Consider the following 21,974-nt stretch of genomic DNA (forward strand, 5'->3'; position numbering starts at 1 on the left):
GCGATACCTAAGGTAGCTCTCAACTGCCTCTGATTAATATTGCCCTTGCATCTTTCGGTCCTTTTCAGCATCAATCTCAGGTCTTTTTGCAACAGGTGTGTATTGTGGCCTGCTGCACAGCTCCAAGACCAGGCTATAGGCTACCACTGTCAGATGGCATGGCAGACCATGTGTCACCCATTCCCAGCCTAACTTTGGACTTGACTTGGCCTTTCAATGAACAATTAAATCTCTATGCCCTTAGTTGTCAGAGGTGCATGGAGCAGTAGCCATGTACTGAAGGGAACAGAATGAATTTAGGGGCCAGTGATTCTTTAGTATTCTTGTGAGCTGTTGGTCTTCACACTGAATTTTTACCTAAAGGTGCCTTTTTAACTCTACATCATTAGAAGATCTCCATGCTTTTCTGTGTAGAGTACCAGACAGTTGGGTACTTTGAGGAAGTGAAGGGGTGTCTAAAGAAGAGATGCTCCCAAGATAGCCTCTGTGAAGGCTATTTGAGTATTACCTTGCTGAAAGGATGTGCAAGTAGGTGTTGGTCAAGCTTTCTGCCACCATGAGTTGCTTAAAGCAAGCAAAATGTTGTCTGTGTTCTCCTTCTTCCTGGTAGTTGCCAGTCTTGAGAAGGCCAAGGGGGTGTTTGCATTTCCATCTCCAAGCCCAGCAGATCTGTATTAGGAGTGGGCTGGACTTCTGGCCAATAATTACCCTTAGCTTTAAAATGCAACTGTGTGGTCCAAAGGATGCTGGGTTTCTGAGGACTGCACTGGCCGGGGGGGGGGGGTCACTATGCTTGGGAACGTGTAGCTGTTCATTTTTTTGGACCAACATAAAGGTAGTCACAGTACGCTGGAATGTACACAAAACTAGCTTCCACCCTTTAACTGCTGACATGTGAGCATTACTACTTCAGAATGAACGAGATGCTGAATCTCTCGCTCACGCAGATTCTTTGTGAAGGTTTAATTGATGGATTAGCCCTTGGTTTTAAATTGTATCCCAGAAATTGTCAGGGAAAGGGGGCTCATATTACTGTGGCTACGGCTCAGAATTAAGTAGAAATAGCCTCTTGCATCCCCTCCTCTTCCCTGTGCCACTGGCGCATCCTATTTACCACAAGTTCATTAACTGGCCTTAATCTTCTCTTCTTGGCTCTTTTTGTGCAGATCTTTGATGGGGAAGTAGGAACTTTGGCTTCCCTTCCTAACGTTGTTCTGATCTTTTCATTTCCATTGCCAGTCCTTTCTCACAGTATTCCTTGCCCCTTGTGTCCCCCACCCCCACTTGCCCTTTTTACGAAGCACTTTGGATGATCATCTCCCTCCTTTAATTTTAAGCTCAGGGTTTTTGGGGTACTTTTAGTGCACATCCGCTGTAAGAGTTGATCACAGATGAGCTCACATCCACTGTAAGAGTTGGTCACACATGAGCTCATCACAATTGTACATAATAAAACCACACCATACTGACAAAAATAAAGGCATAACAAAATGGAGATGCTGGAACTTCTACCAAGAGAGCACCCTCAGCTGTAAAAATTTAAAAATATATAATTTATATGTATGCAAAGAACAACACCCCTTGTATCTAGTCAGTAGTGAGGTTAGTCCTTTTTTAATGTTAACCCCTCTTTTTGCATTTGACATTTGCCAAACCTTGTCGGTAGTTGAGAGTTCCAAGTAGTGATAGTTTTTTAGATTGGTGGCTTACTCAGCTGTCTCGTTCTTCCTCACTCTCCTCCCGTCCTTTCTATCTTTTGCAAACTTCTTGAAATGTTTACAGGCTTGCACCTATCTACTTTAATTTTTTAAAAGCTGTACTTGGTATTTTATTTTTACACATTTCTGAATGATGAACATAGGGCGATATCGTTAGTCGGGACATGATTCTTTTTTTTTCTGCCAAAGGTATTTTTTGCTATTCTTGTGTTTTATTTTTACAGAATGTTTGTGTTTATAATTTGGTTGTCATTCAGACTGAGACATATTTAATTTCCCTTTCTTCCCCCAACCCCATGTATGATTTTAACAATTACAGACATTAGATGTAGGAGTCTAGCCTAAATGATGTAATCTTGTTTATTTTTTCCCCTTCTTCAGTCTTGTACAAATGAATAAGAGAAATGTACAATCCCACTGTACTTAATGCACGGAACGCTTGGCAAATAATTATGTCAGTGAATTTGAAACTTGTATTAAACACTTTAGACATTTGTAGAAGGGAATTCATAGAATTTTCACTTATATACTAAAGGTTTTTTGTGCAGTTCTCATTGCAAAAAATAAACATTTGTACTGAAGATATGAAGTACACTTTTTTCTTTGATCTTTTGCTCTTATACAGGTCCCAGCTCATCAACTGGTTTCCCTCACAGTTCAAATTTCAGTTCCATATTGTACAAGCTCAGTTCTCTGAAAGCCCTCCCCAGTACAGAAATTGCCACTGCAATTAGTTTTCTAATAATATTTCAAATCTACCTCATACCAAATGCTAAAATATCAGCACTGCAAACTATATATGCTCTAATGAATAAATTAATTTGTTCTGTATTTAATAATTTAATAATTTCATGATGTTTTAATTATTATTTTTTGTAAGTTGATGGTATATAAATGATTATTTTAAAAAATAGTCTGTCCCATACCAAATGTTGAAATATCAGCACTGCAACCCATTAAAATAGGAGACGACAGTCAAAATCCAAAGCTGCAAGACAATACTAAAAACAGGATGTTTTGTTTTGTTTGTTTGTTTATTTATATTAAATTTGTATAGATCTCAGGGTGGTTCACAGCATAAAAATACAAGATGAAAGCACAAAATATATAATAAAAATAAGCACAAAACCAAAACACCAGTAACCTCTGTTCCTCCTGCCCAACACATTTTAAAGGATAAAGGGACCTCTGACCATTAGGTCCAGTCGCGGATGACTCTGGGGTTGCGGCACTCATCTCGCTTTACTGGCTGAGGGAGCTGGCGTACAGCTTCTGGGTCATGTGGCCAGCATGACTAAGCCACTTCTGGCGAACCAGAGCAGCGCACGGAAACACCGTTTACCTTCCCGCTGTGCTTTCAAACTGCTACGTGGGCAGCAGCAGAGACCGAGCAACGGGAGCTCACCCTGTTGCGAGGATTCGAACCGCCGACCTGATCGGCAAGCCCTAGGCTCAGTGGTTTAACCCACAGTGCCACCCATGTCCCTCAAAAGGGTATAGGATGTCTATTAGCCCAAGGCCTGGTTGAAGAGGAACATATTTGCCAGGCAGCTAAACGTGGATAATGAAGGCACCAGCTGGACCTTCCTGGGGAGAGCACTCCACAAATGGGGATCCACTGCAGAAAATGCTCCTTCTGTTGCCACCCTCTCATGGAGGAAGCGCATGAAAAAGGGCTCGTATGATGATTGCAGATTCCAGGTCAATTGCAGTCCTGAGCTATTAAAGGCTTTATAGGTCAAAACCAGCACTTTGAATTGGGCCTGGAAGCTAATTGGCAGCTAGTGAAGTCAGGCCAGGATCAGTGTAATATGCTCAAACCGGCTTGCCCCCATGAGCAAACTGGCCACTGAATTCTGCACCAACTGAAGTTTCCAAACTGACTTCAGAGGCAGCCCTACATATAATGCATGTCAGTAATCTAACCTAGAAGTAGACCACAGAAGTTAGGCTATCCCTGCCCAGATAGGGTCACAGCTGGGCCACCAGCTGAAGCTGATGAAAAGCACTCCGTGCCACTGAGGCCACTTCAGCCTCAAGCGACAGCAAAGGATCAAGAAGTACCCACCCCCCAAGCTACATACCTTCTCGTTCACAGGGAGTGTAACCCCACCAACAGCAGACAACCTCCCATCCACCCAGTCTAAAGAACCACTTCAGTCTTACCTGGATTGAAATTACCTGGATTCAGTCTTACCTGGATTGAAATTTGTTCTCATCCAGTTAATTACCAAGGCAAGACAACATTCCAGCACACCCACTGCCATACCTGTAGATGTAAAGGAAAAGTAGAGCTGAGTGTCATCAGCATATTGCTGACAACGTACTCAACTTCTGCATAACCCCGCTCAGCAGTTTCATGTAAATATTAAGCAGCATAGGGGGTACAATCAAATCCTGAAGAACCCCACACTGAAGGCTCCATGGTGCCAAAAAACACACTCAAGCATTATCCTCCGGAAATGTCCATCCAAGTAGGACTGGAACCACTGCAAAACAGTGCCACCCATCTTTAATTTGGACAGCCGCTCCAGAAGGATACCATGGTTGATGATATTGAAAGCTGCTAAGAAGTTGAAGATAATTAACAGATACACATTTCCCGTCTCCTGACAGAGATCCTCAAACTGGGCAACCAAAGCAGTGTCTGTGCCAAACTTGGGCCTAAACCCTGACTGAAATGGATCTAGAAAATCAGTTTCCTCCAAGAGCACCTGAATATGATCCACAACCACCCACTCAAGAACCTTGCAGTTAGCAACTGGCTGGTAGTTGTTAGATTTTCTGAATTGAAGAAGGGTTTCTTGAGGAGTGATTTTACCACTGCCTCCTTCAAGCAGGCAGGAACCACCCCTGCTAGTTTTTATCAGCCAAGAGGGCAAAGATCCAGAGGATGTTATAAGGTCATGGTATCTGAAGAAGTGTGCATGCACACGAAAGCTCATACCAGAAACAAACTCAGTTGGTCTCTAAGGTGCTACTAGAAAGAATTTTCGATTTTGTTTTGACTATGGCAGACCAACACGGCTACCCACCTGTAATAAGGTCAGCAGTGTGCCATAACCCCCATAATCTACTTGCCTCCTTGAATGAGTGAATTGTGTAAGTCCTGCCTTTAAACAATATGATTTTGATTTTTTCTCTATTTCATTTTATGCTAGTTTTAATGTATGTCATTCATTCATTCATTCATTCATTTGCTGTTGTTAATTCACTTTGAGTGAACTTTTGTAAAAAAAAATACCAATCTTGAGTTGAATTGTATCCAGAAATCACGGAGGAGCAAAAGGGCTGTAACATGTTCCTTCCAATCTGCCCCTGCCAGGAGATACACTCCTGCATTCTGCTCAAAGTTTAAAACCCTAGAACAGCTGGTATTTTGGCAAAGATGAATTATAATGATGGGCAGTCCATTGCTACAGAAATGATAAAAACAGTAGTCATGTGACAACCGTATGAACATGCTATGTGACTGATTACATCAAATATCAGAGCAATAGTAATAGGGTTGCATGGCCAGAATATAAAGTGAGGATCAGTGTTGCTCAGTGTGCAGGTTCCTACAAAACCGCTAGTAGAAGGAAGAACGGTATTACATTCAAGTCTTTTTTCTGTGTGATCTCCCCAATTCGCAGTTTTAAAGGGCATTTTAATCAGATGACCCCTCTTTCAAGGGAAGCATTACAAATTGGAAAAATCTCTGCTCTTAGTCCCACTTTACAACAGACTGACTTAATCAAATATACTTTTTACTACAAATAGTTTTGTATGTAGTATAGGCAGCAGCAGGCAATACTGGCAGCAGCTGCAGTGGAGTGCTCTTCCCACTGCTGCCCGCTACTGCTAATTTCTCCACGATTCATGGACACAGTTGGTGTTGCTGAGGGGGGAGAGCAAAGCACCACCCTGCCTGCCTTCCCCCTAGAATGGAGAGGGCGTGGTTGCCTACCCTAGGTGAGCTTCTGCTGCAATTGCTGATTCCCCACTCCACCAGACCTTGCTTGTGAGGCAGAGTAAGTCCCAGTATGCCGATGAGCTTGCTTTTTATGGGTTTATGTATGACAGCAGACGGGGTACCTCTCCTCAATCTTGGAAGGTGAACATACTTCAAAACTCTTCTGACAAAGGTGGGAAATTAAAGCTGACATTGAAACAAACACATGAGCTGATTTTCACACACACACAATACCAATTTTCATTATTATTACCATAGGGTACACACAATGATACAATTCTGTTCATAGTGGCGGAATTATTACACCTCCTATAATCAAATTGGTTATTGACAGGCTCTCTTACTAGAGGGTATTGTTAAATTTCTGTAACATCCATTTGAAGATCACAGGGCAGTTTACAATATAAAACCACAGAAATGCATGCCATAATAACAAACAAAACCATTAACCGCACACACATAGTTTAAGAGGCCATTTTTTGTTATTTATAACAGTACTGTATAGAAGCAAGCACATTATTATTCATATCAGATGCACATCAGTATTGGTTTGCATATAGTAGTATACAGGGGGGGTTCTAGAAAAAGAAGTGGAACTTGCTGAGCATCCACCCAAATTTTTTGAGCTGAAAGGCTGCCAGAATGCACCTAAGAGGTTCTGCTGAGTTCCAGCTTTAAAAAAGCCCTGGTATTATATAACGGTACCCATTCCTAGTAATGGCAAGCTCTGGAAACGTTCCCATGTCCCAAAAGTAATTATTGCCAGTAAGTCTGCAATCCTTAATTGAGGATACATTCATTATAGCTGCTAATAACGTGAGTGACATGTTCTTAGCCACACTAGCAGCAATATTCCTCTTAAGCCTATAGATAGCACATTTGTGTTCATCCGTGCACACCAAGGAAGGTATCAGCTGGCATGGAGGAAGTACAAGAAATATGTGGGATGTTGGGAGAAACACAGTTCAATAAGACTGAGCATGCTCAGTGGCCACAGAACGCTGTGTTTTAAGTTTGGGGATAAGAACACATGGAGGGATGATGGATAAGAGAGCACTCCATACTGCAACATTTTGTTGCACATATAATAAGCAACTTTGTTTTATTATTGAATCGTCCAAAGTGCTGAAGAGCTGGTTTGAATGGTGACACCTAGGACTATTCCTAGAGCTGCAAGTATCCCTAACACAACTGTGCAGTCTTGTGTTTCTTACCTGTTTTGCACTGGGAGCTGAGTATACTCCTGGAAAAACTGACATCTGAAGCTGTCATCTGAAGGGTGACACAAATAGATAAGGTCAGGCATATAAGCAGCAGGATGGCCTAGGCCTGCAACTTAACTTCTGAGCAGATGGATGTCTCAGTAATCAGGATTTTGACCATGTTTTATCAAATGTCTACTTTCTACAACATTGCAAGTATTTGAACAATTGTGATACCCCAGTGGCAGGCCCATGTAGAGCTTGTCTGAAGCCTGGGAAGTGTCTTGTTAGAATAAAGTTATAAACTCAAACAAAAAACCAGTGGTCCATGGAGGCCCCCTCTCCCATCATCCGGTAGTCCTCCGAGGCCCAGGGCAAGTATACCTGGCTGCCCACCCACTTTTGCAGGAACATGCCACTGAAAGAGGGAGTCCCTATTTTCTGACAAATTTCAGTCCCCAAGATTGCATGGGAATAGCTCAGTAATGTAAGGGTTCACTTAATGCCACCCATTAAGTTGGATAATTATGGTGTGGTTGGTACCAATCATTGAAACAAATAGTTCTTATACCCGGGAGGTGCAGTGGGTGAAGCCCTGTGGTTTCTGATGGTACTGAGGCCAGAGCCAGATGTAAAACACTGGTTTCTGGCATGTGCAAGGGTGGAATTCAACTTTTAAAAGCTTTCTGTTCACCAATGATGTACAGCTGAAAGCACCTTGGGGAGGGGAAGCAATAACTCTGCTTTGTCCCTTGCTCTTTTTTACAACAGGAAATCTGGGGAAGCAATGTGTGTTTGGGGGGGAATAGCTTGAAAACATTCCTTTTTAAACAATAAGTTTTGTATTCTTTTTCTCTTTATTATAGTTAGTGCTGGCTCTTGGCATTTTTGCTTCTGTTTTTAGTTCAGTAATTTGTTGTGTGTGTGTGTGTATGTATATGTATATGTATGTATGTACAGTATAATGAATTTTCAGATTTCTCCCTTCCGAGTAAAATGGGTTTTTTGAACTACATGCATACCACATATCAGGACTCCACTTCATTGGCAATTTCACAACCTTCATGAGCCAGTGACGTCCAAATCAACTTATCTAACAAGCGATACTATTTACATATGAGCTAAGCAGAGGATTTAGTTTCCTCCACCCATTATGTGACGCTTAATGTGTCCTGAGAATGAGGATGTGCATCCTGATATTTTCACCAGCTATAATTGCTGATCTTTTTTCCAAATCATGTTTATTAGGGTTTCCAATACAACAGAATCACATGAAACATTCCAAATTACATTCCAAATTATTTATCCAATTATCAATAAAAAAAGAAAAGTTCCAAATCAACCGAATTATTATTTTAATTTTGTTTAATGACTTCCCATGCTTCAAATTTCATAGGTGTCTCATCTTAACTATTGTCCTTTGTTTTCGTATTCCAGTATTTTCACAGCCTCTGATATATTCCGACAGGCAAGAAAAATCAAAGCAAACAGTGTCTCTGTGTGGATTTAAGTCCATATTTCGCCAGTATACAGTTCCTTCCCCTTGACAAACTGACTCCAAAAGCCACCCACCTTTTTTGTATTCCAAATATTTTTCCACATTTATTATACACCCGTCTGCACCCACTTACATCTTTTAGGAGAATTAGCCAGTCATAATTGAAGATTCATATATTAAAGAATATTTGACGTCCCTCTCCTTCCGATTTCATGATTATGCAGTCCGGGCAGCAATTCCAATTGCGTCATTTCTGGGCAGTCGACCAAATTCCTCCAATTAAAATCAGTCAGTGTCCGAGGGGTTCTCTCTTTGCCAAAATCAACATACAAAAAACGCCTTTTATCCCTTTCCAGATGTTAACGATCACTTTCTCCTCTCATTAGGACAGCGTGTTTACTTTTCATTTAGTCCCGCACAGTTCTTGTATATAATTTCAAATCTTCTCCACCAAAATCGAATTATCAGTCTTTCATATCTCACTTGTTATATATAATAAAGTTGGGTCTTCTGGGAGGGGTATTTGCCCGTTATATAAAATGCTAAAGCAAATTGCAATCACAGAGTCCAAGGCTCCCCCGCTTTCTGTCCCGCTTCACATACCGATACAGTGATAAAATCTTCTCTTCTTAGCTGTTCAGTGGCTGAGTTTTTTTAACAAAATACTTTTTCCTCCCTCGTTTGAAGCATGCCCAAGACTTCTCACTAATTTATATTTTAAAGCGTTGGGAATCTTGCACGATCGGGCCAGCCGCAGGAGTTCCTCTCCCCTGGGTGCTCTCTGCCCTGGCCCCCCTGCTCATTTTCCCAAAGGGTCAGAGCAGGTTTAAGGGGCATCTGTGGGCAAGGCAGTCCTTCCCACAATCCTGGGAAGGTCGGGAGGCTGCATACTCCCATTCAGGGCCGTCTCGTCCATTGGGGCTGGTGGCGCCCAGCGGAACAAGGGAGCTGGCAGGAGCGAGCGGGTTTGATTGCGAGGGCAGGAGCGGTGAGTTTGAGAGTGTGGGAGATCGATGGGGGGCATGCTGGGGGCGCCGGAGGGATCGCTGCGCCACAGCGGCCGATCTCCTTAAGACGGCCTTGTTCCCATTACAACCTCAAAATTCCCCATGAGGATCTGGAGTGATGGTATCACAGCCATTCCTCGTCCGTGCAGAGACCAGAAGCCTATCATTGCTGATCTTAACTCTTGAAAAGCCCACAAGGACAGCATTGCCATGACAGCACTCTGCTGCTGTTACCAAGGAACTAGAATTCAGAGGTAGACTGAAGGTAGCAAGTAGCTACCATGGCCTTGATAACCCTACCCTCCAGGAATTATCTAATCCCATTTTAGGTAAAGGTAAAGGGACCCCTGACCATTAGGTCCAGTTGCAGATGACTCTGGGGTTGCGGCGCTCATCTCGCTTTACTGGCCATGGGAGCCGGCGTACAGCTTCCGGGGTCATGTGGCCAGCATGACTATGCCGCTTCTGGTGAACCAGAGCAGCACACGGAAACGCCGTTTATCTTCCCACCAGAGCGGTACCTATTTATCTACTTGCACTTTGACGTGCTTTCAAACTGCTAGGTTGGCAGGAGCTGGGACCGAGCAACGGAAGCTCACTCCATCACGGGGATTCGAACCGCAGACCGGCAAGCCCTTCAGCTGTTTTTGGCCTACAACTCCCATCATCCCTGACCACTGGCCTTGCTAGCTAGGGATGATGGGAGCTGTAGTCCAAAAACAGCTGGAGGCCCAAGGTTGTGGAACACTGGTTTAGACCACAGTGCCACCCGCATCCCTAATCCCATTTTAAAGCTGTCTAAATTGGTGGCTATCACCATTTCCTGCGGTAACAACTTCCGCATTTACTATGCATTGTGTGAAGAAGTACTTTTGAGTCTCCCACCGTTTAACAGGTTATAGCATTATACAGTATGAAGGAGAAACCTTCCCTATTGTCCCTTTCTCTATACCATGCATAATTTTATACATTTTATTATATTCCCCCTCCCCAGCTCCTTTCCCCCTAAGCTATAAAGCCCCAAATGAGTAGGACCCAGCATTTTACACCTATTGTAAAACACACAGCTAGTTGGGAATGAACATTTTGTTTAATATCAAACTACATTTCTGTTATTATGTTCTGTTACTAATAATATGCTTCAGCCCCAATCCACCTCTGGTGGTATGTGGGTGGTTACTTTTAACTCGCCCAGGTTGAATTCCTGTCTTTTCCTGTTTATATTCCAAAGTACACCTGCCAGGACGCACCTATGTTGACGTGTTAATCTCCTTCACCATTAATTTTAATTACCGGTATGTTTAAATGTCTTAATTGCTTTGTTTTTATTGGCAATTTTAATATTTATGGCAAACCGTTTGGGGGTAGTTCTGTTAGATATAGAAACAAAACTAAAGCAAACTTGTTCAGTCTCTGGGCTCGCGAGAGCTAAAAAAACAACACACTTATATTTGGATCTGCTCAGAGTCTAACAACGGAGTCGGTTACTCCGGGGATTGAGGTGGGGTTTGAACCATGGGCGTAGCCAGGATTTTTGTTAAGGGGGGAAGGCTTTTGTTGGGGGGGCAGAACCTCAGATCTCTGTGGATTATGGGGGGCTTGGCTACGCCCACGGTTTGAACCCGAGTGGAGCCCTTCAGCTAAATGAAAGAAAGGGCCATTTGTGCGTCGGGCGGGGTACCACTTCCCCTACTTGAATCCCTGCGAGGTTCCTGGGAGTTAAGCGGGCCTTAACAGGTGGGGGTTTTCTTGAGGAAAAAGAACTCTACCAATACCCGGCTTTCTCTTGCCAGCCACCATGCTAGAAACGGAGTCTCCTTCGGGGGAGGTCAGGGCCCTCTCGGCGGGCGCGGAGTGGAAGCGGCGCCCTGAGCTCCAGCACCCCCACCCCGCGGGCTTTGCCCTCGTGGTCACTCTGACGGGGCGGAGCTCTGCGCCCGACGCTGCGAGCCCCCGAGGCGAGCAGTTCCTTCGCCTTCCCCGCCCTCGGGTGCACAGCTTCTTCCCACAAGCGCAAAGATAGCGGCCTTCGTAGGGGGGAGGAGCTGGAGAGGCGCCTTTTTAAACGTAGGCAGGAGCGAGCGGGTTTGATTGCGAGGGCAGGAGCGGCGAGGTTGAGAGTGTGGGAGATCGATGGGGGAGCAGGCAGAGCTGCTTCCGGGGCTCACCTTTTCGAGGAGCTGAATTCGAGGCACCGTCTACCAAAGGATTGTTTGGCGCCAGAATTTGAGTGGCTTTTCTCACTGATTGCAGGTAGGAAAAGTGGCAAGACGGGTTAGGATTAGCACTTTTCTGACTGGCAGGAAGAATTGCATGGACTACGCCACCTGAGTCAGCGTGGCTATCATCGGACGTGGGTTTGGGGGACATTGCCGACGGGAGACTTTCTGTGGAAACGGCCTCCCAGCCTTTGGCCCCAGGGCAGGACTTCGTTTATAACAAGCCTGGCAGGAAGATAAGATAGCGACCCATCTCATCCAGCCTCGCTGGAAGGAGGCGCTATTGTTAACTATGTCTACTCAGAAGGAAGTCCTATTGATTTCACTTGGGTTGCCCCCATCTTAGTGGGGTTAGGATTGCAGGCTTAGTGCACTTGGTTTGAGTTTGTTGTTGATTCCCACCCCCACCCCTACGATAATGTCTGCTGGACAGGGGTGGAGCAAGAGGGCGGGGGGGGGGCAAGAAAGCCGCTGAAAGGGGAAAAGCCGCTGGGCTCCCTGAGTGGAGCCAGGGTATGGAGATGGGCGGGCCAGCGAGAAGGGGTGTCACCCCTTCTCGCTGGCCCGCCCCTCTCCCTGCCCAGCCAGCGGCGAAGAAAGCTTTCTTTGCCGCTGGCTGGGCTCCGGGGGAATGGAGAGGGGCGGGCCAGCAAGAAGGGGTGATACCCCTTCTCACTGGCCTGCCCCTTTCCCTGCCCAGCCAGTGGCGAAGAAAGCTTTCTTCTCTATAGGCTCTTCTCTATACTGGCACACACTCTGAGAGAAACTAGTCACCACAGCACTGAAAAACAGTTACAGACTAGAATGGCAGTTATGGCAGTTAGACTCCAACAGCTGTTCCTGCTCTCATGCATCTTTGTGCCATGACAATTTCTGCCTAGGCAACCTGTACCATCCTTGAAACTAGAATACTGTTTTGTTAGTTACTTAAACTGCTACAGGTCATATGTGTGTTTGAGTGTGGCAAATAGCATCTAAAAGAATAATCCTTCTGTTAGAAACTACCTTATGCCAGGCATTGAACCTGAGACCCTTGACATACAAAGCATGTTCTCTACCCCTGAGCTGTGGCCTCTCTTGCAGCGCTGGACATCAGGAGGAGATGGCATCTCTCTCACATTTCTTACTGGTCCCCACACGCCTGATGCTGAAGGTCTTTAATGTTAGGTCCCGGCTGTCTATATATAGTGCTGCTTCCCTTGCTGCTGTCTTCTACTGTTGGTGGGCCCTATGGCAGGTGGTGTCTAGGGGCCCTTTCCAGGCGCTCCGCAAGAAGAGGCGGGCGACTCCACCAAGATGCCTCACTGATGCCTCGCATGGGGAGCACAGCTTTGTGACGCTAAAAGTGAGTACAATGGCAGGAAAGTGGAGGGGGGAGGCCATAGTCAGGTGCTCACAGCAGCTGAAGCAGGAGGGGAAGGCAGGATTCTGGGCTGCTGGTGTATTTGATAGACTGGGAGTAATGTAGGAAACAGCCAGGGCCATCTTAAGCATATCCGGCGCCGTGGTTCAAAGATCCCTCCAGCACACACATACACACCCCGTTTTCCAGAGTTGCTGGCCTTTTTATAACGCTGCCGGCAGCTTTGCAGGGCTTGAGGAGGCGGGCAGTGGCTGGAGGGCGGCTCCTCTGGCGGGGAAGAGGTGGAGTCTCCGGGCGTGGCGCTGCTTCCATGCGGCAGGCGAGGGCGCTGCGCCCAGCCTCCGCCTCTTCCCTGGCGCCCATGCAGCTGTGGCCACAGCAGGCGGAGGCTCTGGGCGCGGTGCTGCTTCGGTAGGCGAGGGCAGTGAGCTGGTGCCAGGTGGTGCAGCGTCCAGCCTCCGCCTCTTCCTAGGCACCCTCCAGAACTCAGCGTGAACTTGGCACCCTGGCGCCCCGCGCCACTTGCCTCTGTGGGCAAGATGCCCCTGGAAACAGCCTATTGCCATGTGAAACTATTTGTCCCTCTAGCCTATTTTCAATAGTGACTGACAGCTGTTCTTCGAAGTCTTAGGGGCAAAGAGTCTTTCTTATCAGCTGAATCTTAACAGGAGATGTCACAGATTGTGAACCTGTTACTCTGTGCATGCAAAACTCTGAGCTATTGTCACTGAGCTCTTGTCTGTGTCTGTGTGTAACTGTCCCATTTCTCTGTCCTTTGGGGGCTCAAGAACTCAGGGGTGCGTCTCCACTGTGTTGCTGCTGGCGAGGAAGGAGCCCAGCTGATGCTTTTCTTGCATGGATTTCCCCAGAACTGGTAAGTGTCACTGTGCTGTGTGGTAGTTGGAAGAAGTGCAGTGCCTGGAGCTGATATCAATTTACTGCAGGTGTGGCTCATGCAGGAAGTCAGCCTACAGATCTGACAGCCATTGTGTTAGAGGAGTTTACTGCAAAGTTAAGGAGAAGGTGTTGAACAGAAGGATTAACCTCCCTAAGGAAATTACCTAGAGGAGATGATGTTACTCAGCTACATGCTATCAAGCTTCTGTGATGCACAGTGAATAACCATCAGGTGTTCACCCCTAGTATTGCTATTATTATTATATATTTATTTATACCTTGCCTTTTTTCCTGACAAGACGAAAGGTGGCTTTCGGATTAAAAACAAGAATAGCTTAAAACATAGGGGGGAAACTATCATTAAAAACAAATATATCTTAATAGAATTAAAACTATATACATATATAAAATCTATTTAAAGCATACAAATAAGTACAATAAAAACAACACCCGTCCTTTCATTAAAAGTAGTCAATAATAATAATAATATAATAATAAACTTTATTACGGTCATAGACCAGCAAAAAAAGTAGTCAATTCCCCAAAGCCTGTTGGACCAGAAGAACAACAAGGCAGAAGCCATTGTTCAAAACATATATATATATACAACAAATGGAGAAGCAAAAACTATTAAAGCTGCAGAGCAGGGAAGCCCTCCTCTCTACTTAATCTCATTGTAATTTGGCTGTATTTCAACAGGTTTGCATGGCGCCATCAATTGCAGGAGTTTAAGCGGGCATTTAAGGTGGTGGCCCTCGATTTGCGGGGCTATGGCTTTTCCGATGCACCAGCTGGTTCTGAGCACTATCAGAGGGAAGCTCTGCTGGCAGATGTACATGGTGTCATTGACGCTCTGAGCCCCAGTGAGAAGAATGGTGAGAGTGGAAATTGTTGTTTTGGAGGAAGGGTCTGGTTTGCCACTGCAGTGGCTTTGCTACTGGCAATGGGAGGAGAGTGCCATGCATTCAACCTACTTAAGCTTTCAAGTATTATATGGATGCTTAATGGGCTTCCTGGAAATGAATTGGTTTTGGGTTGGGGAATTGTCAAGCAGGCTGGTACTTGTCCACATTGTCTCTGTTCTGATGTCTTCTATTTGTCTTTTAGAGATTTCTAAGTGCATCCTGGTGGGGCATGACTGGGGTGGATCCATAGCTTCTGAGTTTGCTGCCTGTTACCCCAATTTGGTGGAGAAGCTTATTATTATGAATGCTGTTCAACCACATGTCTTAGCAGGTGAGGCTTGTGCTATTGGCATTTGGTACTCAATACAGTTGTGTGCAGCTTTTGACATTCACTAATTCTAAGCAGGATTGGAAAAGGGAGAGAGGAACCTGAATCTGCTAGGGACTAGTCCCTGTGCACAGTTAAATGGTCACTGTGACTGCATTGCCTTTAGGATGCACAGCCTGCATAAGCCATCACTGTTACACTACAGCTCTTTTTGGAGGAAGAGGAAGGGAGGTTGTCTGATCTATCCAAGTGCCTGACACCAACACACCAACACAGCTTATGATTAGATGGAAGCCTTGTACCAAGAGTACATTAAAAAAAACACAGCCACCAAGCTTTTTCCCCACCCACTGCTTGGACTGCAAGTTGACCAATATGTTAAAGGGAAATAGATGAGAGCAATCTCAGTTGAGCCCTCTACTTTATTTTGAAGATAGTTTTCTGGTTGTGGTGATTTTTTATTTCTTTTTTTATAAAGTATTTTCATTCCAGTTATGCACAAAATATCGGTAGATGCAAAAGCAAATAAAAAGAAGAAAAAACAAAGGGCCATATATTGATTCTCTTGATGAATAGTTCTGGTGATATTTAATGTGTGGCAGTGCAAATTATTTTCCCTTCCACCTTGCAGAATATTTTTCACAATATCCCACCCAGCTGCTGCGATCCAATTACATGTTCCTGTTCCAGTTGCCAAAGCTGCCAGAGCTCCTGTGGTCCTTAGATGACTTCTATGTGAGTGCAGGGTGGGGAGTTTGCCTCACCATTCATGCCTTCTTGCATTAGGAATGTAAATACAGCAAATCTCTTTTCCAAGCTGTCTTTATTTTTTGCTGGTGACTGTTCATTCTCTTCAGTGCTGAGCTACAAATCTCAAATGTGTTTCATGGGCATATCCCAAGCTCTTCTGCCAGGCTGCTTTCAGCTGTGCATGAAGGGTGATTCTCTCTGCTTTGGTTTGTAAGAAGCATAGCCCTGTCTCTTCTGCCCCCTCCACCACAGCCTCACTCCATATAGAGAGTGCCTTGTGTTTAAAGCTCACTTGTAATAAATTTGATAGGGTGGTGGTACAGTTGTACCTTGGTTCTCAAACACCTTGGTACTTGTACATTTTGGCTCCCAAATGCCGAAAACCCGGAAGTAAGTGTTCAAGTTTTCAAACGTTCTTTGGAACTTGAACTTTCAACACGGCTTCTGCAGCTTCCAATTGAGTGCAGGAAGCTCCTGCAGCCAATCAGAAGCCACGCCTTGGTTTTCGAACGTTTTCAGAAGTTGAACGGACTTCTGGAATGGATTACATTCGAGAACCAAGGTACAATTGTATTTATGCTAAACAAGGGGCAGTCATAACCTATTCAGACATTGCATACTATGAACAAGTGGGATATGTGAACAGGCACAAGTACATTTGCTTTGCCACCCTCTCTGGATTATTTGGAGGGTGACAATCTGTGACAGGGAGGCTGCTCTTTATGTAGGCTCCTCTTGTGATGTAGAGCCCTGGAAAATCTACATTGCCTGGGAGGCCTACCTGAATCAAGTAGAAATGTCTTCCTGCTGCAGATGGTTACCCTCCAGCTTGTGGACATAGGATGGAGCTAGTGCATTTCTCTTCACTCATGTGAATAGGGCAGATGATCAGTATCAGATTAACTTTGTGTGGATAGTAGAGGCAGGCAGGCTGGGAAAAGCTTTAAATACTACTGAGCTGATCTATCAGGTAAAGACATATGGACAGGGGCAGTTTTGTTTTTAAAAGGAAGCAGCACTGCTTACTTCATTACCCTGCCCAAGGTGGTTTAAGCAAATGTTTTTACAAATCTTTCTAGTATCATGAGCTGCCTCTGGCTTATTGAGAAGACTGTATTGTACAGGATGAGGAGGTGTGCATTCAGTTAGCTTCTACATGCTGCTGTGTCTTTTTCTCTACAGCTAATAAAGTCTGTTATGAGTAGCAAGAATCATTTGACAGAGGAGGAGTTGGAGGCTTATCTGTATGGCCTTTCGAAGGACAGTGGTCTAGAACCCTCCATGAATTACTACAGGAACATGTCCACGTGAGAGCCCATATTTTCCCAGCTTTGATAATGGGTGGGATTGGCATTTTTTCACAGAGGAAGAAACTGCTTGGCAGCAGTAGCCTTCTGGTCCTAATATTTGGAGGGTACCAAATTCTTTGTTGGATCATGTGATGCTGAGGGGCAGAACACTCTTCCTCCTCCACAAATCTGTATTTAAAATTCAGAAAAGGGGATGAGAAAATCCTGTGACCATTCTGAGATACTTTAATTTCTAAAAGAATGTTCATTTATAGAATTGCAGCTAAAGTGTGGGTGTGCTGCCTTTCCAGATTTATGTCATGGCTGCAGTGCATGAGTCTCCCTAGGGTGGAAAGTGACACAACTCTGACAAGTGGCGCAAAATGGGGAACTGATTTCTGTCCAATGCCAATTTGCAGGTTTCTTTTCTGTGTATCTTCTCCTACAGTTGGGTTCGTGCAAAGTGCAATGATATTGTGGTGCCCACCCTGCTGATCTGGGGAGAAAAGGATGTATTCTTGGAACAAGGGCTTATCATACCTATGGAGCAGAATGTGTGCAAGAACATCAAGGTGCAGCTCATCCCTGAAGCTGGCCACTGGGTCAATGAGGAGCAACCTAAGAAAGTCAATCAACTGATGTGGGCTTTCCTGCTTCAGAGAGACTGAGATGGAAAGAGGGAGTGACTGCTTTGTGCACTACAAGCATCCCTCCCACCCAGCATGCAGGAAATTACAAGAACAGCCATTTGACCTGACACTGGAGACATGGTCCTTCTCTGTGTCCGGTGGAATGTTTCTACCCTCTATTGGTCCATGAGTCCCATGCAGCTTTTAACTGGTTTTGCTACAAGTCTGTGTTCCTTTGCACTACAATAAAAAGGATTTGCTTCAGGGTTTCTGATACGGGCTTCCTGGTGGTGAAACTGCACAGCTGTTGCATTCAGCAGAAGGTCTTCCAGCTCCCTCCCTCTGTAGCATACAGGCATTAATACTCACAGAAGACCACAGCTTTTCCTTCTATATTGATTTTTGTTGAGTGTGCCTTAGCACAGCAGAATCCGGAGCTAAGCTATGTTCCCTGTTGCTGTTTCACACCCATTTTCATTGGCAAACTACATAGGAAAGCAACCCTTGGCATGGATCACATTGAAATAAACATTTTCAGCCTTCTTACTTCACTGTCTACCTGGAATGAGTTAATGACACATTAGGAGGAAGCTGCTTCTTAACATGTGTTATTACCTGGGAAAATGACTGTGCCTGAGAACATCCTGGTAACACTTAGGGCAATTAGTTGGATGTCTTGAGAAGAGGCTTTAATTAATCCAATGCTCTTGCCAAAGAGAGTGTGTAGTGATTGATCTCATAGTGTGTGCCTTGTCCCGCATGCATGGTAGACGAGAAACGACAAGACCACCACCGGTGGGTGTGTACATATGTGCAAAAGGAACATATATAGGTGACTTATAGGAACACAATTGGGTGGAAGCTTCACATCTGCCAGGACTAAAGCTAGTCATTGCTCTGGGAGAGAATGTCTGCCCATGAAGCAGCCTCCATAATAAAGAGGAGTTTTGATACTTCATGTATTGTTCCCCAGTGTTGTGGACCTGATGCTCCAAATGGTGGCAGTCTGAAGTTGGTACAAAGCAGATGTGCCCTTTGGGCATATTCTCTAGAATTGTAAGTTAAAGGTAAAGAGCTGCTAGTGTGAATTGTGCCGCCAGCTATGCTGCTGCTGTACAGAGGCGGGAATTGAGTCAGGGATGGATTGGCAGTTCCTAATACTACTCTGGGCCAAATTACCTGTGACGCTACGTGTTTAAACAAGTGTACTTGACTTGCCAACTTCTACTTTGGTGGAAAGTAGCCACAAGGAACTAATCTGTAATGTGCTTCCTGGTTTTCTGCTGAACATTACTCCCGCCAAGCTGCTTTGTGCCCTTGAAAGTTGCATGTAGTTTTGACCCTTGGTGGACACCTGCTAGTTCAGAAGCACCAGGATCTCAGGGCCAGGTTAGGCTCAAGGCTGTTGTTCAGTCGTGTCCGACTCTTCGTGACCCCATGGACCAGAGCTTGCCAGGCACCTCAATCCTCCACTGCCTCCCGCAGTTTGGCCAAACTCTTGTTAGTAGCATCGAGAACACTGTCCAACCATCTCATCCTCTGTCGTCCCCTTCTCCTTGTGCCCTCCCTCTTTCCCAACATCAGGACCTTTTCCAGGGAGTCTTCTCATGAGGTGGCCAAAGTACTGGATCCTCAGCTTCAGGATCTGCCCTTCCAGTGAGCACTCAGCCCTGAGGCTCAAGGCTACCTGCAGCCAAAGCACAATCAGCAAGTGCTAGCGGATGAGGAAAGGCTTCTGCCTTTCCACCTGTCTGTTTCTGCAGACCAAGCTTCAATAAGTCTTAACAGGCCGCACACGAGTACGGCCTGTTCAGACTTATTGAAGCTTACTTGTGTGCGGCCGCTAGAATGTTAATTGGACAACACTGGAAAGGGGAAGAAGTTCCAAAATTACAGGAATGGCACTTAAGATTGGTAGAGTTTATGAATTTGGCAAGAATGACAGCAGCTATTAGAAATATTTCAAATCAAAAAGTGACAGGAGAATGGAAATATGTAGAAGAATATATGAAAAAAGAAGGAGTTGAAACAAGATTGCTGATCTGTTTGGAATGATTCACTCACAGGAGTTAAGAAAATGTAGATATAAATAATAGTACTTGGATATAAGCCCAATTGGGAAAAACAAACAGCATTGACTAGAAGATCTGTAAGGAACACGAAGTAGAGCTTTAGGAAGTCTTTATTTTATATCTTTAACTTTTATCTCTAATTTCTGTTATTATTTGTAATTCCTTTTTCTTTTCTTTTTTTGTAACTGGATGTGAGCTGTGTGTGTAACTTACCTTTATGTTTTGGTGTTTTTTTTTCTTATTTTCATTTTTTTGTAATTCTTTAAGTTCAATGTAACACTGTATGATTTGTGCATGTAACTCACCTCTTTTTTTGGCTTTTGTTCTTTTTGTAACTTTTTGAGTTGGAATGCAATACTGCAGTGTTCCCCAACCTTGGGCCTCCAGCTGTTTTCAGACTACAATTCCCATCATCCCTGACCACTGGTCTTGCTAGCTAGGGATGATGGGAGTTGTAGTCCAAAAACATCTGGAGGCCCAAGGTTGGGGAACACTGCAATACTGTATGAATATTGGATTTTATTTTTAAGCATATTTCAATAAAATTGTTTTTAAAGAAAAAAATAAAAAATAAGTCTTAACAGGCTATCTTGTTTGACCTTCAGCTTTCTGTAACTGGGGTTTATGTTGGCATTCAGTTGTTGTGGTTAATGCCGCATATTATCAAATAATGATAATATGGTCTCTAGGATCATCATTGTATAGCTCCCACTGTTATACTGAAGAAACAACTGCATTGTTCTTGTTTCGACAGGTCTGCCATCCTGGACTCCTTTGGAGAAAGGGTGGAATATAAATATGTTACTTAAATATATAAGACAATAAATATATAAATAAAACATGGGGCAGAATGGCGCTAATGTTAACACACGTTTTAAAATGTAGTCAGCAGAGCATCTTTTGCTTCAGCTTAGGGTACAGTGTTTTAGCAAATATGAAACTCTTGCTATTTTCCATTCCAGAATCACTATTTTCTGCTAGGCATGTGATCAGAGGTGCTAATGAATCATCTGCAGTGAAGCTATGAGGCCTCATCATGGGACTGAAACTGCATTGGTCGCTCTGGTCAATGATCTCCGGCAGGCTAGGGACAAAGGTGAGAGCTGTTTCCTGGTTCTGCTGGATCTCTCAGCGGCCTTTGACACCATCGACCATAACATCCTTCTGGACCGTCTAGAGGGGTTGGGAGCTGGGGGCACTGTTATATAGTGGTTCCGCTCCTTCCTCCTGGGCCGTGTTCAGAAAGTGGAGGTGGTGGGGATGAGTGTTCAGACCCCTGGGCTCTTACTTGTGGAGTGCCGCAGGGTTCCGTCCTCTCCCCCATGCTTTTTAATATCTATATGAAGCTGCTGGGAGAGATCATCAGGGGGTTTGGGCTGGGTATTCTTCAGTATGCGGATGATACCCAGCTCCACCTCTCTTTCAATCAGAACCAGTGAAGGTCCTGTGTGAGTGCCTGGAGGCGGTTGGAGGATGGATGGTGGCTAACAGATTGAGGTTGAATCCTGACAAGACAGAAGTACTGTTTTTGGGGGACTGGGTGTGGGGGACTCCCTGGTCCTGAATGGGGTAACTGTGCCCCTGAAGGACCAGGTGCGCAGCCTGGGAGTCATTTTGGACTCACAGCAGTCCATGGAGGCGCAGGTTAATTCTTATGTCCAGGGCAGCTGTCTACCAGCTCCATCTGGTACGCAGGCTGAGACCCTACCTGCCTGCAGACTGTCTTGCCAAAGTGGTGCATGCTCTGGTTATCACCCGCTTGGACTACTGCAATGCGCTCTACATGGGGCTACCCTTGAAGGTGACCCGGAAACCAATTAATCCAGAATGCGGCAGCTAGCCTGGTGACTGGGAGTGGCCGCCAGGACCACATAACACCGGTCCTGAGAGATCTACATTGGCTCCCAGTATGTTTCCGAGCACAATTCAAAGTGTTGGTGCTGACCTTTAAAGCCCTAAACGGCCTCGGTCCTGTATACCTGAAGGAGCGTCTCCGCCCCCATCGTTCTGCCCAGACACTGAGATCCAGCGCAAAGGGCCTTCTGGTGGTTCCCTCACTGTGAGAAGCAAAGCTACAGGGAACCAGGCAGAGGGCCTTCTTGGTAGTGGTGCCCGCCCTGTGGAATGCCCTCCCATCAGAGG

At 45.0% G+C, this 21,974-nt stretch overlaps 1 protein-coding gene and 1 long non-coding RNA gene across 2 annotated transcripts in view; one reads left to right on the forward strand and one right to left on the reverse strand.

Annotated features, from left to right (window-relative positions):
- The window catches only part of LOC117041176, a 39,355-nt gene extending 28,083 nt beyond the window's left edge, over positions 1 to 11,272 (reverse strand). Inside the window, exons 1-2 of the long non-coding RNA XR_004425940.1 lie at positions 11,156 to 11,272; positions 6,888 to 6,945 (exon numbers count right to left, since the gene is read on the reverse strand). This is a non-coding gene — a long non-coding RNA (uncharacterized LOC117041176). The remainder of the gene's footprint in view (positions 1 to 6,887; positions 6,946 to 11,155) is intronic.
- A 194-nt stretch (positions 11,273 to 11,466) lies between these two features.
- LOC117041175 (epoxide hydrolase 3-like) lies at positions 11,467 to 18,715 on the forward strand. Its single transcript, XM_033139636.1, has 8 exons — positions 11,467 to 11,633; positions 12,683 to 12,944; positions 13,751 to 13,836; positions 14,559 to 14,734; positions 14,967 to 15,095; positions 15,724 to 15,827; positions 17,025 to 17,149; positions 17,580 to 18,715. Exons 2-8 carry the CDS (start codon positions 12,702 to 12,704, stop codon positions 17,797 to 17,799), a joined length of 1,083 nt encoding a protein of 360 aa, XP_032995527.1. The 5' UTR covers positions 11,467 to 11,633; positions 12,683 to 12,701; the 3' UTR covers positions 17,800 to 18,715.
- Positions 18,716 to 21,974: the final 3,259 nt, after the last annotated feature.

The sequence above is a fragment of the Lacerta agilis genome, chromosome 2, assembly GCF_009819535.1.
Source record: "Lacerta agilis isolate rLacAgi1 chromosome 2, rLacAgi1.pri, whole genome shotgun sequence".
Lineage (NCBI taxonomy): Eukaryota > Metazoa > Chordata > Lepidosauria > Squamata > Lacertidae > Lacerta > Lacerta agilis.